The sequence below is a fragment of the Hippocampus guttulatus genome, chromosome 14 (genome assembly GCF_054856545.1).
Source record: "Hippocampus guttulatus isolate MCC_2025c chromosome 14, RoL_Hgut_1.0, whole genome shotgun sequence".
NCBI lineage: Eukaryota > Metazoa > Chordata > Actinopteri > Syngnathiformes > Syngnathidae > Hippocampus > Hippocampus guttulatus.
Window position 1 is genome coordinate 15706297 of NC_141274.1, and position 19345 is coordinate 15725641.

At 43.1% G+C, this 19345-nt stretch overlaps 1 protein-coding gene across 2 annotated transcripts in view; it reads left to right on the forward strand.

Annotated features, from left to right (window-relative positions):
* The window catches only part of LOC147195340 (microtubule-associated serine/threonine-protein kinase 3-like), a 61828-nt gene that overhangs the window by 35262 nt on the left and 7221 nt on the right, over positions 1–19345 (forward strand). For both annotated transcript variants that reach the window (XM_086128303.1, XM_086128304.1), the window contains exons 7-26: positions 2726–2801; positions 2914–3123; positions 5976–6077; positions 6436–6568; positions 6975–7060; positions 7242–7327; positions 7587–7795; positions 7900–8038; positions 8140–8272; positions 8355–8520; positions 8659–8760; positions 8869–8991; positions 9999–10111; positions 10197–10375; positions 11003–11124; positions 11213–11401; positions 13105–13328; positions 13481–13603; positions 13681–13817; positions 13922–14106. In XM_086128303.1, the coding sequence (XP_085984429.1) occupies positions 2726–2801; positions 2914–3123; positions 5976–6077; positions 6436–6568; positions 6975–7060; positions 7242–7327; positions 7587–7795; positions 7900–8038; positions 8140–8272; positions 8355–8520; positions 8659–8760; positions 8869–8991; positions 9999–10111; positions 10197–10375; positions 11003–11124; positions 11213–11401; positions 13105–13328; positions 13481–13603; positions 13681–13817; positions 13922–14106 (2837 nt within the window). The remainder of the gene's footprint in view (positions 1–2725; positions 2802–2913; positions 3124–5975; positions 6078–6435; positions 6569–6974; positions 7061–7241; positions 7328–7586; positions 7796–7899; positions 8039–8139; positions 8273–8354; positions 8521–8658; positions 8761–8868; positions 8992–9998; positions 10112–10196; positions 10376–11002; positions 11125–11212; positions 11402–13104; positions 13329–13480; positions 13604–13680; positions 13818–13921; positions 14107–19345) is intronic.

Sequence of the window (19345 nt, forward strand, 5' to 3'; positions counted from 1 at the left end):
TATTTATTCCTTTATTGTGTATTCACAAATGATGAAATCACAATATAAATTCTGTCGGGGGGAATACAATTTATTTTGTTATATCCTTGCTTGCTTTTCAGTTTTGATGTATTATTTTCAATTTTTGTAGTTTCATTGAAGTAATCGTTAGTTTACGTTTTTTGGTGGCGGTCTTGAACGCCTCTCGAGTCGAACGGAAGAAAGCACGGAGATAGACAAAGACGTACCTGTATTTGTTGAGACTGTTTTAAAAAACCTGGGAACGTCTCGGGATCCCCCGGGGAGAGCTGGACGAAGTAGCTAGGGAGAGGGAAGTCTGGGCTTTCCTGCTAAAGCTGTTGCCCCCGCGACCCGGCCCCGGATAAGCGGTAGATGATGGATGGATGGATGGATGTTTTAAAAAATTAACACCACAGCTCTCCTTTTTTCGGAGCTGCAACACATACTTATTTAATAAAGCAGCGACAAAGTTCACTGAACCAACAGCAAGTTATAACATTGTCTCCAGGAAGGAGCCATCTTGGAGTTGACGTATTACTATAATGACCATACGAAAGACGTACCGGATTTTAAGGCGTTCGGTGAGCTTTTAAGAAAATGGAAGACTTTTTGGTGCGCCCAATAGTGCGGAAAATCGGTCCTAACATGCACAGAGATACACAAATTTCTGTTAGTTTTTTTTTTCCTCTCCACCCCTCGTGATCATGGGACCAGTCCGCGAGCTACCTGTCGATCGCGATCTGCCCTCATGCGTCGTCATATTCCAACAGTAGGAAAAGAAACTGTGAGACAACATTGCGGTGCTGGTAAGACACCTTTAGTTGATTTCACGGGGTTCAAATTAAAATAGATTACTGGCAAGTGTCAGTGGTGTCCTTAAATATAGCTCCGGAAAGCCTGCAGAGATGATGTTGTCCTCATAAAGTCCCCAAGTACCGTATTTTCATGACCATTCGACGCACCGTATGGTTGGGCGCAGTCTCATTAATGGGTGCTATTTCTGTATTTTACACATAGACAAAACGCACTGTATTATTGGGCGCAATTTTAAAGTGGTAAAACATACGCCAGCTTAAACATACGGCATGCATGCGCGCACGCTAAAAACACGTTAGCTTGTAGCATACGGTAGCATGCCAAGACATACAGATACAAGCTAAAAACACGTTTTTAAAAAGGCAACGAAGCAAAACGGAGTTCCGTTGTATTTTATTTAGCCATCGTACAATGTACTCACGTTTTTCGATCAATCATCACCCAGAAATCCATCAAAGTCCTCATCCTCTGCATCAGAATTGAACAATTGTGCAAGTACCGGTAATCCATCAAAAACGCCGTGTTCCCTCTCGTTGTCAGTCACTCTCATTGCCATGTGGCTCCACAGAAATGATGCCGGCTTTGCCAAAAACTCAAACAACAGTGCAAGCAGACACGTTCGTCCAAGCAGCCACAATCCATTCGCAAATTGTGGCGTAACTCGCCCGGCGCTGCCTCTCACTCTTTGTAAAGTTGTGTTTGCCATCGATCATTCATTGTTCCCATGCCGCTCGCAACTTTACTTTGAACGCCCAGTTGATGCCGATGTCCAGCGGTTGGAGTTCTTTAGTCAAGCCTCCGGGAATAACGGCAAGCTCAGAGTTCATTTGCTTGACTTGGTTTTTCACCGCTGCTGTGAGATGGGCACGCATGCCAAAAGCATAACCGATGGCTTGAAGTTTGAACTGAGCTTCGTAGGCGTGTCTCTTTGTAGAATTTATTTTCGGGGGCTCCTAGAAACCAAAACCGAAGTTGTTTTGCAACAATGCACATAGCCACACTCTATACAGGTGTTGGTACCTGCTTGTAGCGTCCCTTTAGCGTCCACTTACACGCCCACCCTTCACTGATTGGCGGACTGCTTCCCCGCATGCCTGTCACTCACGTCTGCCTTTTCTCTCTCTTTCTCTCCATATATGTATATATACACGCCCACCCTTCACTGATTGGCCGACTTCTTTGCCGCATGCCTGTCCACAGTCACTTCCGCCTTTTCTCTATATAAACAGCGTGTCGGCTGTCAGTCAGGTTTTGGAACTCAGCGCATAGACAAGACGCTCCGCATCATAAGGCGTCCTGTCCATTTTGGAGAAAATTTTAGACTTTTAATGGCGCCTTATAGTCGTGAAAATACGGTAGTTAATTATCAGCAATGCTACCTTATTAAACCACTCCACCGAAATAGAAAAGCCATGTCACTTGCCTTACATGCTCTTGTTCTGACTGGTTGCATTGTATAGCTGCACCAAGGGTTGCTAATTTGAATCTCGTTGTTGATGTGTGTTAATTTTTCTGGCTTGTTGCAAATGTACCCTGTTGCCATTGATACTCTTGACACACAACATAAGTGCTCATGGCTTCCACAGATGGGAAACTGATCTAAAACACAGAGGCATTTTCAAATGAATTGTGTTTGTGATAGTCATGGCTGTCAACGAAAGGAACTTGTGCAATCAACCTTCCCTTTGACATGAAAGGGTGGGTGGGTCGGTGCTTTTTGATTTCATCGCAGTATTTCCTGAAGTAAAACGATGATAAATGAAAATCTTCCATCCGTTTTAGGAGTTTAATGTTGTGTATTCTTCAAAAGTTGCATCTGTAAATGGAAGATCTCGCCACTGATTTGATAGGGTTTTAAAAAAATTCTTGTTATTTTTTTAATGCCAACATTTCCCTGTTTCTCATACAGCCCTGGACGGACCAGTGGAACATTTGACAATGAGATTGTCATGATGAATCATGTCTATAAAGAACGCTTTCCCAAGGTACAGTGAAACTTGGAAGCCATCTTAATTCATCTTTTTTATGTATGCGCTTTATTCAGTCTTCTTTTTTAACACAATCTTTAATGGTCTTCCATCTGTGTTACGTTCCTAGGCAACAGCGCAGATGGAGGGTCGACTTCTAGACATTATTGAAGAGTGTTCACCTGGAACCGCTCTTCCCCTGGCCGATGGTGTGCTCGGGTTCATCCAGCACCAGCTGGTGGAATTGGTGCGAGACTGCCTGGACAAGTCTCAGAAAGGCTTGGTCACCTCTCGGTACTTTGTGGAGCTGCAGGAGAAGCTAGAGAAGCTTCTGCATGAGGTAAATGCTACTGCAGTGTGACCTTAAGAAAAGCACTCACCTATGCACTTCTGTTTTATTACCCTTGAATGTTCTTTCAAGGACAGCCAGTGAATTTCTGATGCCAGTCCACACTGCTCTGTCGGACATTGAGCACTTTCAAATAGTCCCCTTATATATATATAATAATAATAATAATAGATTTTATTTATAAGCGCCTTTCAAGACACCCAAGGACACTTTACAATAACAAAAAACACAAAACAATACGGGTTGAGCAGCGGATGATTCATTACATAATTTTCCCAGCAAGTTTTTAGTTCGATTCATGTTTCTGCAAGGCACAGATGACCAGTTTTCCCTTAATGGCCATCTTTCCTGGAGCCGGACAGTTGAGCCTCCAAAGTTAAACACACCACAAGTGGTACAGTTTGGAGTCCGAAAGTATGCCTAAAAAATAAAGTCAAGTTCACTTGAATAGCTCTTAATCACAAAAGAGTCCCAAAGTGCTTCACAGGCCTACAGTTCATAAAAATAAACATCTCCTGCTCCCAATTTGGCAAGAGAAAACTCACTGAAACCCATTGAGAGGGGAAAAAAAGGAGCAACAAATTTTGAGAAAAGATCTCAGATGGTGGGACCCCCCCTAAATGGATTACCGGGCAGCAATGAATGTCGAGTGGACAACATTTAGCAGATGATATAATGGTGTAGAACAGAGGTGGGCAAATCCGTGGGCTGGATCCGGCCCATTGTTTTTTTAAATCCGGCCCGCCGAAGATTGGTACAGTACTCAATTAAGGTTCGATGTAAATGATTGCATTCATTTCATTTGGACTTGTAACGACAGGCATTTCAACGCCAGGTGGCGCATCTACATGAAGTTGCAGAGCACAGGGAGGGAGGGCGAGACGATACGGAAGCCCGCAGTAGCGCTAACTCAAGTAGCTCCGCTCAATACGACGGAATAAGTGTGTCCGCGCCGCTATTTTCAATCATTGGATCCAAAACAGCGACATGCAAGTGACTCTTTATTGGAGTGAGTTTTACTGTTCTGGCGAAGATTTTTACATCTTGTAGATCATGACATCCAAACGAAGAGGAACAGTCATGGCCGCGGAAGAGAAAGTGAAGTGTATCTGATTAAACGAAGCGGGTTACAAAGTATGAAACATTTAGGATACGCTTGGAGTCTGAAAGACTCAAATCTACGAGACTTTGAAAAACGAGGAAGCGATTCTGGGTGTTTCCATGCTCAGAGTGAATTGCATGCGGCTCGATGGACAGCCGAGTAAATAAACGTTTCCTGGGAATGGTTTGACTGTTATCGTGCTAAAAACTTCGAGACAGTGAGTGAGTGGAAAGAAAGCCACCAGGTCTTTTACTCGTCTCATTTGGAGCAAATAGTCCTAACTTTGTTATATTTTGTCGTATACCTGTACTGTATGCTGTTTTTGGGCAATATATTGTTGCACTTTGTTGCTTGTGTTGTCACATATGTATGTTGTTAACGTAGTTGGACGTTCATACCGGAAATATACCACAGTTGTTTCACTGTTCTCATTAAAAAAAGTATGATAATACCTTAATGCTTTTGTTCTGTTGATGTTTGGTATGGACTGTCAACATATACAGTTTTTTATATGTACCATATCTTGTGCTGACCCGGTCCACCTGTCAAATTTAGAAATCAATGTGGCCCCCGAGCCAAAAAGTTTTCCCACCCCTGGGCTAGATTGATCTCTACTGAACAAAAAAAAAAAAAAAAAACACTGAAACATGCTTGCTTGTATTTTTTCTACATTGTTTGGCAGTTGGGACAAAAAATAAGACAAGATAGGATAACCTTTATTTGTCCCACACTGGGGAAATTTGCAGTCTACAGCAGCAAGATTGGGGGTGGGGGGATAAAGTGTTTCATTGCACAAAATAAATGTTTCAGAAAAGAACTGTACATAGTTCAATATAAAATAAAGCATTAGCAATATATTTGTAGAATAAATATAATAAATAATAAATAAATAGCAATAGCATAGAAAACACAGCGTAAGGTGGCTGTGCTATTTACAATGGTTACAGGTTTTCACGCATGTTTATTCAGTTATGTTACATTATTACTGGCATACAAGGACATTGTGCTATCTTCATGGGAAAGTTAAAATCAGAAAGCGTTGTAGTGTTTATCTTACTGAAAAAGAGTTCATTCAATTAACAACAACAATTAGAATTGTTTTGCATAATTTCACTGAAGAAAACGTTTTTCTGTTGAATAACTGCACTTCCATTATTTAGCAATAATACATACTCTTATCAGCTTCTGTAAACAATGTCATTAACTTATTTCAACGAAGAAATAAAATTGAAATCGGGAGTGGATTTCTAACTTTTGGTCCGGCCCTCCTCAATATTTTCTGCTTCTCATTTGGCCCCCCCGGAAAAATATTTGCCCACCTCTGGTGTAGAATGTTAGTTGAAACAGCATGAGAGCCCACCTAATAAAATGAAGCATCGCAAGTTGACGCCTGTGGGGAATATATCCTCCTCCGATCTTTTCCCATGTGGTCAACGCTAAGCTTCACTAGCCACATCTCTGAACAGATGAGGATCGGGGAGGAGAGAGGTGAAGCGGTAATATAGCAGGCCAAAGTTGAGATCCAGGTCAGTTTCAACAAAATGAAAATAAACCATCCATCATGTGACATCATTTAAGACAGTAGGTGAAAACGTGGATTTAAACCCAGACTCTTATGGGGACGATGAAAGTGTTTTTACAAGCCTTTTCGCTGAATCTGACAAAGCAAAGCACATTTCAGCACAAGCCACAATGCCCGGAACAGATATGGTAGTGACGTGATTTGTTGTTTCTCCGTCAGGCTTATGAGCGTTCAGAGAGTGAGGAAGTGACCACCATTACTAAACTCGTCAAGAAGATCCTCATCATCATCTCCAGGCCTGCCAGGCTCCTGGAATGTCTGGTAAGACTGGTTTGCCTCTTAAGCCTTGAACTGAATACTTGAAATACAGATGTCACAACACAGTGTGATGGTGTGCTCTAGGAATAAGAATGATGACACTCAGCTGATGTTTGAAGTGATCTGATGGAATCCATTATAATGTTTTGTCCTTGCAAGTTGGCAGTTGTGCAGCTACAGTGTCAAGTTGATAAATGCTCTGGCGTGTCATGTTGTTTGCAATACTTTTCACCATTTGCTTTCATTCAAGTGGTTTCTTTCATGTTTGCTTGAGTATAAAAGGATCCTCTACTGGTAACTGAGTCAAACGGAATGAACAACAACACCTTGTCTAATTTTTATTATTATTGTTTTTTTTTAGGAGTTTGATCCCGAGGAGTTCTACCAGCGTTTGGAGACTGCAGAAGGTGAAGCCAAGGTGAGCCAGGGGATCAAGACGGATATTCCTCGATACATCGTCGGTCAACTTGGCCTCACCAGGGATCCTCTTGAAGGTGCCAATCAGATTTGTATTTGTCATAGAAGGTGATCTGGCGATTCCTCCATTCGCTCGCATACACAGTGAGTGACTGCGTTGTTTTTTACATTTTTTTTACGGATTCTTACTTTTGGACCTGCTGATTTTAAGGTTTGCACATTAATTACCCATGTTGTAGAATTTGCTGAGATTTTGGCACATGGGAAAAGGACATCAAAATACAGTTCCACCGATGTTAAATTTTACTTTTATTTGTCTTGCTCAGTGCCACTTTGACCTTTCAACTTGAGAATAGTTTCCTCGAACTACAGATCTTTTTTTTTAATGTCTCTTTTTTTTTTTTGTTTTGTCTCTACAAAGCAAATTTACTTTTGATAAATGGCATTATAGGGTTAAATGTCATCTTAATTCTGTGTTTACAGAGATGGTCCAACTGGAACAAACAAGCTCAGGGTACAGGTCTGCCAGCAGAGAGTCTGATGAGTCCGGAGAGGCAATGCCAAGCCAGGTACAAACGACAAAGTAATGCAAAATATATAAATCTAGAGCTCAGGAGAACAATGTGTTGAATCTGAATCATACAGAACTCAAACATCACACATGATCCCCCATGATCACAAGGCTTTTACTTATTGGATATAACTGATTCTGTTTCCTGTGATTTATCTGTTCTGTCGACTGTGATTCAGAGCCGTGCAGTTTGCACTCCCCCGCGTAGAAAACCACTGGAGAGTGACTTCGAAACAATCAAGCTAATCAGCAATGGCGCCTATGGGTGAGACAACATTTCTTTGTTTGCATTGGTCAGTCTTAGCTCTCAAGTCATTTGTGAAGACCAGAATAAAGAGATTGGACGATGTGTTCCAAAGAATTGATACTCGTGTGTCATTGTCTATTTTCCCCATGTTTTTCTTCTTGTAAAATTTTGTTCCATTCCCCTACTTGTCATCTACTTTTCCTTCTTTCTATGCCCCCCCACCCCCTGTCCTTCTCTTATATTCCTCTCCCATGCGGTTCTCCGTGTCCCCTCGCAGAGCTGTATTTCTAGTCCGTCACAGGGAAACCCGACAACGCTTTGCCATGAAGAAGATCAACCGGCAGAACCTGATTTTGAGAAACCAGATCCAGCAGGTGTTTGTGGAGCGGGACATCCTGACTTTTGCTGAAAACCCATTTGTGGTTTCCATGTTTTGCTCTTTTGAAACACGGAGACACCTCTGCATGGTCATGGAATATGTAGAAGGTAAAGTCAACACCCGCAGCGTGATATTTTCACTGCACATATTTTTTGCCGTATACCATGGAAGTCAGTGTTTCTTATACCCGTCACAATTTGTTCGTTCAAAGGTGGGGATTGTGCCAATCTATTAAAGAACATCGGCCCTCTGCCTGTGGACATGGCACGCATGTATTTTGCAGAAACCGTCCTGGCTTTAGAGTACCTACATAACTATGGCATTGTACACAGAGACCTCAAACCTGACAAGTGAGCCCCCAACCTGCAACAGCTACTTATTAAAAGCTATCATCGTCTGTGTAAGCATGAATTTGTGGGGTCACGTTGTGTTTGGTTTCCTTCCTTTCTAGTTTGTTAATCACCTCAATGGGACACATTAAGCTTACAGACTTTGGACTGTCAAAGATCGGCCTCATGAACATGACAACCAATTTGTATGAAGGTCACATTGAGAAGGACACAAGAGAGTTCATCGACAAGCAGGTATGTTGTCTTTCTTTCGATACTGAGTTTGACTGAATGAAATCACTGAACATTACTGCCTTACCTTTTCACTTCTTCACAGGTGTGTGGTACCCCCGAGTACATCGCTCCAGAGGTGATCCTGCGGCAAGGCTACGGGAAGCCTGTCGACTGGTGGGCTATGGGCATTATCCTTTATGAGTTCCTTGTGGGCTGTGTCCCTTTCTTTGGAGACACACCCGAACAGCTTTTTGGTCAGGTGGTTAACGGTAAGGAAAGTCGTGACCTGAATGCCTTATTGCGTCATCACTGGCAACGTTTCTGTTCTAGAAGTTGTGTTCGTCAGTGATCAGTAACTCCAATTCGAATAGTTTCAGTGAATCAATATTGTTTGCTCGTTGGTCCAGATGACATCATCTGGCCTGAGGGAGATGATGCTCTGCCAGCTGACGCCCAAGAACTTATCACCAGACTACTTCGCCAGAGTCCGCTGGAGCGTTTGGGAACGGGTACGTGGCAGTGATTAAAGGCGGACACGAATGGAGGAGGAAATCAAGCATTTTGCTGTTTTGATTTGAGGCAAAGCATCAGTGTAGATGTGTCTTTATGCTCCTCAGGTGGAACTCCAGAGGTGAAGATGCACATATTCTTCCTGGGCCTTGACTGGAATGGTCTTCTCAGGCAAAAAGCCGAGTTCATACCACAACTGGAAACTGACGAAGACACCAGTTATTTTGACAGTAGGTGGATGTATGAATGGAAACTATGGGCTAAACCAGTGTTTTTCAATCTTTATCGAGCCAAGGCACATTTATTTTCATTGAAAACATCCCGCGGCACACGACTTGCTGAAAATGTGAAAAAGTTTATTTTAACAATTAAGTGTTATATTGTTCTTATAAGCGTTTTTTAACATTGGAAAATAATGCTGTATTATAACACTTTGAATAGGAATCAAAGCAACATCAATCCGATATTTTATAATCTTTCATATTTATTCTCACTCAGTGTGATAAATGGTTTGGATGAACACAAATCTGATATCCTGGCAGCAATCGATGAAAAACACAAAGCTCTTCTTCCACAGTTCTCCTTCTTTCTATGTTTTTAGTTTTTACGGCAGTCAGGTTATTTCTTTAGCTGCTTGGGTCCGAACATCTCATTTACAATGTCTTTGCAGGCGACAAGTATTAATTGCTCTGCCACTTTTTTGATCTCGCCACAAGTTCAGCGACATGGTAACTTGCTTTCAAGGCTCTCTTGTTTACCTTTGGGGTATTTCTCATGCACGTTGCCTGTTTCTCCCTGTGTTCACGCAGGCGAACAAAATACTGTTTCAAAGTGAAGGGTGTTTTGTTTGGAGATGGAGTTTAAGCTTACTTGGGACAATAGTGCTGTTGGAGAGTTGCTTTTCACCACATACCAAGCATAACAGTGTCGGTGCCGTTGCATCTCCAATAAAAGTACAGTAAATCCAAATGAAAGAGAGCTTTCGTTGTATTGGATCGCGCTGGAAACGTCGCTTGTCTCGAAGCACAAGGCAATTCGCTAGCTCCTGCTGCTGCTCCCTACCGGTATGGACGAGTACCTCACGATTACTCTGTCCCAATTTCCCACGGCACACCTGACAGAATCTCGCGGCACGCTGGTGTGCCGCGGCACAGGGTTTGAAAAACACTGGGCTAAACAACTATATGTACAATTTTTTTACATTTTATGCCTGATGACTGATACCATCCACCTACAGCCCGATCCGAGCGATACTCTCACCTAGGCTCTGATGACGACGATGAAACTAACGACGATGAATCCTCTCTTGAATTGCGACAGTTTTCCTCTGTTGCCCATCGCTTCAGCAAGGTATGTTTTCTTTTTCAGATCGCTGTGTTACTTTCGACTAAACTCTGTGATTAGAAGACACTGAATATTTCTTCCCATTCTGAAGGTGTACAGCAGCACAGAGCACTTGTCCACCTCTACACCATCCAACCAGAGCTTGTCGTCTTCAGAGCGGAGCCATAGCGAGGAGAAGGATGAGCGGTGGGAGGGCAGAGGCGCCTTTTCCCCTGGTGACGGACAGAAGAATCTGGCTAGCGGAGACAGAGCAGACGGACTCAGAGGGAGGTGAGAGCTTTCAAACAGATGAGGGACAGTTGAAAATGTTTCTTGTTGATCTGTTGAGTGCATAGAAGGATAAACTCTCTCTATTGTAGCTCATTGCTCCTTACAGATTGACAGGTCAATAGCAGAGTGGCAAGTCAGGACTCCACCCTTACGTCCAAATATGGCCACCTCCAGCTGCAAAAAATCAGGATGGCGACAGTCGAAATGCCAAATTTAACCTTTCAAAAAAGAGTCCACATACCAGTGGGTGATGTCCCAGTGGTTGTCTTTTTTTTCCTATATTTTAATGTGGTCAGTGGGCACAACTGTTCAGATTTCAGGAATAACTGATTCCACTTCCCCTAAATGTTTTGACGTTTCAGAACATTAAAGGATGATTCACGACCACATGGCCGTGTTTTGAAAATGAATGTTACCAAACGTGACCTCGACCATGCAAGAAACCAAAGGCCATTCACGTGCTCATGTGAAAATAAATTCCCAACTGCACGAACTGTTTTTGGCTGTTTCCACCCATTGTCCTTGTTGTTGTTTGTGTTAGCCTTTCTCTGTATTCCTTCTCAATACACCAATGAGATCGATTTTTAATCCGGGTTAAAATAAAGGTTGTGTGCATTTCTCTCGTAGTTTGCGTCCTCGTGCTTCGTCCGGTTCCTCCCAGTCAGAGCGCGCTGCTAGGCCGTTGGTATTAAACAGCACTCAGAGCCTTGACATGATGCCTCGCTTTGCCATCTCTGCTGAGGAGGAGGGTAAGCCTGGAAAAACATTTAGGTCTCCTGTTATTTTCAACTCGCGAAGGACCGGATGCCTTACTCTTCGTCTTCTTTGTGTTTCTAGACGGTATGGTCTCCAATCTGCGGCGAATTCGTCTCCGCAGCAACAGCACAGGCACCAGGCCGTCATTCCGCAGAGGCGCGTCCAGACGCATTGCCCACCAACTGGACACCCCAGAAAAACCGAGGCCGCCAACTGGAAAAGTCCCCAAGTCTGCCTCAGTCTCTGGACTCTCACTCATTATTACCCCAGGTGCATGCAAAATTACCACCTCTCTACAATTTGAAGAATGCCTTATTTGTAAAACATGGAAAGAGGACAGGTTTTACAACGCTAATGTCATGAAATAACACAATGTTCACAGTAAAGGAGTTGTATATCTGCTTTTATGGTTAATATTTACAGTGCCCTCTACAGACAGTTGCAAGGAAATCTACAGTACTGTATACAATACTGGAAGCACTCAGGCAACCACCACGACCAAACGCATATGCCCTGTAGGTGGTGTTAATGCACACTTTATGGATCAGAGTTTAATCTCTGCTCTATCTACAGCAGGGGTGCTCAAGTGTTTTTCACCTAAGATCTACTTTTCCATGAACCAACCTCCCGCGATCGACCCGTTACCTTGCACGCGCGCATACATACACACTTGCTCACGCATGCCATGATGAACAACAGCCACAAGGGCCCCCAAGATGAACGTGACAGAAAAATAAAGTAGACACAAGAGTTGATGAGTTTGTGAAAAGGATTTCCTGCCTACCTTAGTGGGACCCACATTTGCAGCCTGTTAACTATCGTACCGTTTTAAAATGCTTCTCTCGGCCCTCCAGAGTGCCATCGGTGAATTGTACACGAAATGAACTTTGACTGATAATAATAATAATAATAATAATAATAATCAAAGCTGCATCGCAACAGCTCCGATCGCAGCTGCAATTCCAGACTGCTGAGCGCTAACAACTTCCAGTGACACAGGCCGTGTCACCACCGCAGGTTAACGGTGACCTGCTTTATGTTATTTTATTTTATTTTTTAAAATAAAATACTTTTTGTGAAAGTGAAACTGATAGGATGATTATGGTGCAGTGTGCATCAACACAAAAAGTATATTGCTAACATGCACAGAGATACACAAATGTTTGTTTGTTTTCTTCCACACCTCTTGCGATCGACTTGGGACCAGTCTGTGAGCTACTGGTCCATCGCGATCGACGGCAACCCTGATCTACTGCAATGGCTCTCAAACCTTTTAACCCAAGTACCCCCTCAAATAATACTTGGCTTGCCTAGTACCACCATAATGACCACCGTTATGATGTTATAAAACTCGCAAACTTGGCAATGCTAGTCTTTCAGCAGACATATAATGAGAATTAGTTGAATAGTTTTTGGCCATTTAAAGGAGAAGTCAACCCCCAAATGTTCTTTACAATAATACGTTGTGTGTGCCTCCCCTAGTCGAAACACGGCATTCTGATGAATATTGCGTTTGTGGAAAATAATCAAAGCATAAAATCCACTCGTTTTTGTCCATCTCAGAGGACGGCCATTGAGCCACTTGCTGAAATCTGAATATGACCTTGCACTTTCTCAGTGCTCAAGTCACGACCAGTCGCGGCTCAGCCTCAGAAAACAGGTGACCTGTGATTGGTGGTTTCCTGAGCCCTGAGCAACTGTCTTGCTATTCTCAGCTGACAGAAAGGGACAAAATGGCCACCCACGAGATACTTAAAAACGGGTGAATTTTGCTGCTTAACTCATATTCCACAAACGTAATATGAAGCAGATTGCCGTGTTTAGACTAGTGGAGGCGCATAGAACATATTACATTTTGGGACTGAGGTCACTTTTAACACCACTTTTTACACCAATAGCCCAGGTGCATTTATCCATGAAGACTCCCATGAGGAGCAGTATGAATGAACTTTTCAAATATGCTTCCCATCCAGATGACTCAGCGGTTCCTCCTTCCAGCCCCAAGTCCTCTCTATCATTCTCGTCCAACCCCTCATCCAGAGACTCGTCCCCCAGTCGGGATCTTTCCATCAACATCAGCTGCCTCAGGCCTCCAGTGGTCATCCACAGCTCTGGGAAGAGGTTTGGCTTTGCTTTACGAGCGATCAGAGTCTACATGGGGGACAGCGATGTCTACACAGTTCACCACATGGTCTGGGTATGTGTCTGTCTCACAGGCGCTGCGGTCGAAACAATAATTATACTGAAGTCAAACTTGAGTCAACTATGTTTTGTTTCTGTGTGTGTGTCTTTGTCCTTTTTGGCTTTTTCTCCACGAGTTTTGATATGAACTTGTATGTGTGTGTTCAGTGTGTGGAGGAGGGCAGCCCGGCGCACGAGGCCGGTTTGAGAGCTGGTGACCTCATTACTCACGTCAATGGGGAGTCTGTACAGGGTCTTGTCCACACTGAGGTGGTAGAGCTTCTGCTGAAGGTATGGGATGAGACTCACATTGATTAATTGTATAACGGTATATAGTTTCCTCATATTAAAACATATGTTTGGAATAGAGTGGCAACCAGGTGACCCTCCAGACCACTGCTTTAGAAAACACATCTATCAAAGTGGGCCCTGCTAGAAAGACGAGTTATAAGGCAAAGATGGCTCGACGCAGCAAGAAAAGCAAGAGGAGAGATGGGCAGGACAGGTACAGTGTCATTTTGATGTCTCCAATATTATTATATCACTGATTATTATTGAACCTTAAAATAAAAACGATATACTGTTGACCTTTCCTGTTTCACTCTGCAGCCGACGGCGTAGCATCTTGAAGAAGCTGTCCAAACATACGCCCCCTGCACCTATGCAAAGCAGTCGTAGCTTCTCTTCCGGATTCCACCAATCATCCAGCGACAGCCTCTCTGGCTCCCCCACTCAGTCACTCTCCCCCGGCCCGTCCACTCCCTGCCGCTCCCCTGCTCCTGATCACTCTGGAGGTGAGTTGGAATGCTTTAACTTGAAATGTTTTCATGAGACCCACCTGAACAATACTGTTCGTATCAAGTTGCTAGAACCAATTTTTTTTTAAACAAACAAAGGTTAATGCTTATTTTTTCAACGTGTCTGAGAGGTAAAAATGTAACATATTTAATATTGTGGTTGTTGGTTGCAGTGTTTCCTAACCTTGAGTAAGCCAAGACCATAATTAAATTGAGTTACATATGAAAAATCTCAGAGCACACCACTCAAAAAATAGTGATCCCTCACTTATCGCGGTCAATGGGGACCGGGGCCCTGCTGCAATAAGTGAAAAACGGGCGAAGGAGGGATTGCTTCCCCCCTAGGAATTTTTGTGTAAGTGTATGTGGGTACCAGCATGTTTAAAATATGTAAGCAGTATTTATATTTTACATATTTGAGACAAAGACTACAGCAGTACATGTATTTACTTACTGACGTTTTTATGGTAAGACAATTAATTGGTATTGATGAGGAGGAAGCGAAGAGAGATGAGCTGCTGCTGCCCCCCCCCCCCTCCCCCCCCCCCGCCGCACACGTAGCAAACAGAAGAGACAGTATGCCAAAGAATCAACCGAGAGACAAGACACAAGGCTTTCCTAGTATCTCGATACGCTTGGCGGGTCTGCAAAAATGCGCAGCCAATCATCTTACAGGATAATCCCCTCATGGTGTCATTGATCGACGTTGCGCCGAGAACCAATCATGCGCCTTGAATTAGTGCCTGTTGCCGATACAGTATCGGCATGTACAAAACCTCTGAGTCGTTCGGCATTCTTTTTCTGAATAGAGTACTTTAGGAAAAAAAAAAAACCACGATGTACTGAAGCCCCAATAAATGAAGCGCAATATATCGTTTATCGCAGGGGTTACGTTCCAAAAAGAACCCGTAAGAGGCGAAATCCGTGAAGTAGTCAGCTTTATTTTTCACAGTTATTATACAAAACTGAACTATGTATACAATGCAGAGGCGATTGCTCTAAGACTGCAAGGGAAGCTCATCTTCCCCTAAAATGTCAAAAAGTAAATGATCAAATATATGTGCGTACGTACAATTGTGTGGACATGTCATTGACTAAATATGCGCTACATTGCGCTCAACTTTTGTTCCGAATCAGCTTCTTATTACTGGTTACGACGCGACTCTCTTCTCATTCATTCCCACAGCTTCACTGTGATTTAAACTGTGTGGACGCTGAGCGTCGACCGCGTGGATGCTGGGCGTCAAGAGAGTTCAGTGTAGGTTGTCCCAATGCATTGAAACGAGACGAGTCATTGGATAAATGCTGGTTTTGTCCCGCCCATCGGACGCTCAGCTTTTCTGCATGATGATTGGATGATCTGTCTGAGGCTGAATCTCTTTTTGATTGACAGCGAAATGAGCCAATCACCGATCTTATGGTGAAGGCATCCTTTTCATTTTTTTGAAAAGGAACGGAGAGAATTCACGTATAAATAAATTGACCCATTTTATGATGTAGGCCGAAATTGAGCTTCCCCTCCTTGACAGACCAGCATCCGCCACTGATACAATGAAACCAAAGACCAAAAATTTGCAAAGGTAAATTTGGCAAGCCGTTGGTCAGTCCCTTAGCCAATCAGAATGCAGAACACAATTCGCTGTTTAAAAAAAAAGCATTTAAAAAAACTGCACTAAAAAAAATCTGTGAAACAGCGAAGCCGCAGAAGGTGAACCGCGTTATAGCGAGGGATCTTGGGCAGCCTGCTACCAAAACAACATCTGCTATCTCGACCTTCCCCTGATGAAAGTATGCACGGAAGCTAGTCCCCCACCATCACCCCCTCCTTCATACATTCCCTTGTTTCACCGTCTTCATTGTTTATGTCTTATGACCTGTTGTAACTGTCATATGCTTGTGTAGGAGTTTTTTGCCTCACTCAAATTATCCTCAAAATGAGGGTAGTTCGAGCGTGGGTTTTTTTTCTCCCCCTCTCCCTCCCTTGTGGTTTCTTTCTGACTTCCGGGTTCAGTGAACGCTGGCGCGTTTTGGCTGCCGCTGCTCAACCCGTATTGTTTTGTGTTTTTTGTTATTGTAAAGTGTCCTTGGGTGTCTTGAAAGGCGCTTTAAATAAAATGTATTATTATTATTATTATTATTATTATCACTGTATTGAAATCAGGATAATCTTGTCTTAATTGTCTTCGACATTGACTCACTCAATGTGAAATCTGGGCCTGCTTCGTTGAAGACAAATCTACTACTGTGAGAAAGCCCACATTGTTTTGCTATTAGTAGTTGTTGGCGTTTGATACATTTTAGTATTTCTGTGTATTATTTGTCTTGAGCCAAACGCGAATGACGTTGTTTTTCCTTTGTTTCCTTCGACGCAGCTAGTTTTTGTTTGTGCTATAAAATTCCACAGTTACATATTGTCTGTATTGCCAAATGTTTGATTTTGTTGCCAAAGGGTGAGTGTAATCATTTAGAAGAGGGGTGTGAAACTAATTTTTTTAACAGGCCACTTTTGAGTCAAATCGTCACTCCGAGGGCTGTTATGACAGTGAAACCACAAAGTTATTACTTTTACACAACAAATTAATGGCTTGCAACTGTGAAACTCCTCGACAACGAAATCATGTTTGCAGCAAGAAATTTTTCACAACAGGGGGTTTTTCACTGGAGCAAATTTGATCTCAGATGTAAACACACACAGACACACACACACACACACACACACAAACGTAGGTGTACATGCACACACAATCGAATGTGTACTCTATTGTTATTCCAATAGTGCATAGGTATGAGCACACACTTATTTGACACTTCATATAGTTAGTGTAGAAAGAAAAAAGGGAAAGAAATTGCGAAATTCACGATCAGCATTCACTTTCACTTACATCAATTTCTTAGATAATGTCTTTTATTTTGCTTCCTCCATCTTTCATTTTGATCACTTTTACCCTCTCTTCCAGCGTCAGAGCGCTTCTTGTCTTAGCTGCTTGACATCCAAAGGTCCGTTTTGTAGCAATGCAACGTTCATGCTGCATCTGAATCTAACAATAACAGATACTTCCTGGACCCGGTGGCTTTTCTTTCCACTGTCTCACTGTCTCTAACTCGACCTCCCCTCGATCGCCATCCAAGACAGCGTTGCTCAGCTAATGTCATGCAATGAACTTTTAAGCCAGCCATGGGACGCTTCGTAGTCCTCGATGGCCATAGTTAGCGCGATGGAACTCGCCTTCTCTATATTTAGTGCTCCAGTTAGCGTAAGGTTTTTAGCATGATAACAAGTAAAGCATTCGGGGAAACGTTCGTTTTTTTGAATGTCCGTCAAGCCATAAGCAATTTACTCTGAGCGGCTAATCGGATGCATTCCACTCTATCTTCCATGGATCTAGCTGCAGTATATGCACACATAGACAGTGAGGTCCCTCTTGGCCAATCGGAGGCCAGGATGATGCTCGGTAAGCCAATAATAATAATAATAATAATAATAATAATAATACATTTTATTTATAAGCGCCTTTCAAGACACCCAAGGACACTTTACAATAACAAAAAACACAAAACAATACGGGTTCAGCAGCGGCAGCCAAAACGCGCCAGCGTTCACTCAACCCGAAAGTCAGAAAGAAACCACAAGGGAGGTGGAGAAAAAAAAACACGCTCGAACTACCCTCATTTTGAGGATAATTTGAGTTAGGCAAAAAACTCCTGCACAAGCATATGACAGTTACAACAGGTCACAAGACATAAACAATGAAGACGTTGAAACAAGGGAATGTATGAGGGAGGGGGTGATGGTGGGGGACTAGCTTCCGTGCATACTTTCATCAGGGGAAGGTCGAGATAGCAGATGTTGTTTTGGTAGCAGGCTGCCCAAGAATTTAAGACAGCCTTGAGTCCGTGGTTTATGTCTCTTTAGTGGCGTCGATCAGCCAAATCCGTGATTTCAGTCAATATTTGAGCACGGATTCCAGTTTCTCCAAGTTCTTGACCATCTTGCAGAGACGCTCCAAAACCGCAACAGTTTGTGATTGAGCACAGTCTGAGTCTGAGTGTTGGACATCTGCGTTATGCCATCCTTAGATGGCATAACGCATCCTCTTCACTTCCAATCGAGCCGCTCCCGTCGGTTGAATTTTGCGATAGATCAGGAAACTGCTCACACCAAACAGCAGCATACCTGTTATCGGAAGGCCGAAAATGTAGATGTCATCCACATCCTCAACGGACAGTGTTGACAGGCACACCATTCTCCGCTTCCTCCAAGGATCTAGGGTGTACCCAGCAGCAAAAGTGCCCGAGGGGCAAGTAGGCTCCCCACTGCCTGCTCTTCTCATCGAGAAAATGTTGTCGATGGCATCGAGAGACCAGCCAACCGATTCCATATTTGTTTTTAGGATGAAAATATGACAGGAGGCTAGGAAAAGTCAGACAAAGACAGCACATGGACTGAGTGGCGAGCAGGGAAGGGTGGGGGTGGGGGTGGGGGACAGGAGCATAAAGCAAAAGCGTCCCGCCTTCGTCGAGAGCCAAGCAAGAGTCTGCCAATGGCAGAGCAGCTGTGAGTATGTTGCGTTCAGGAAACTCGGAGCTGTGTAAACCAGTGTGGTGGTTGCTGTTGCCATTTCCGAACGAAGCAGTAGAGGTCGCTGTTGGATTAGACTTTGTTGTAGTGAATCTGTTCACGAGGCTTGAGCAGAGAAAATGATTTCATATCATGCAACAGGGTTTTTTTTCGTCGTATGGGGGGGCAGGAGAATGGGAATGGTGTTAATGCATGAAGATTTTTTCACATTAGGGGGTATTTTCGCCCATGTAGGTTTCGTTCTAGAGGAGTTTCACTGTAGTTTTGAAATCAGTCAAGTCAACTAAAATAGTTTGTTCAATTATTGTTCAGATGAGTGTAAACCGGGTTAAAAAAATCTTTTTTTCTTCCGAGGTGGTGGTGATGTTAAGTAGCTGGTGCAAGTTGACACAAAAGATTTGCTTTGGTGGGCCACATGAAATGATGTGGCGGGCCAAATCTGGTCCCCGGGCCTAGAAATTTGACACCTGTGATTTAGAATGTTAGCGTCACGTGCTTATATGTTATGCGCCAAAGTGCATGCCCATGAGTGATGTCAAGGCAATAAAAGCTGGTGAGTCATTTCGGCTCCATAATTGATGTTTCACATGAATGTGTATTGTTTATATTGTTTGGTTGTTTAATGCCTGAATTCAGTTTACAATTGTAAAGTTGAAA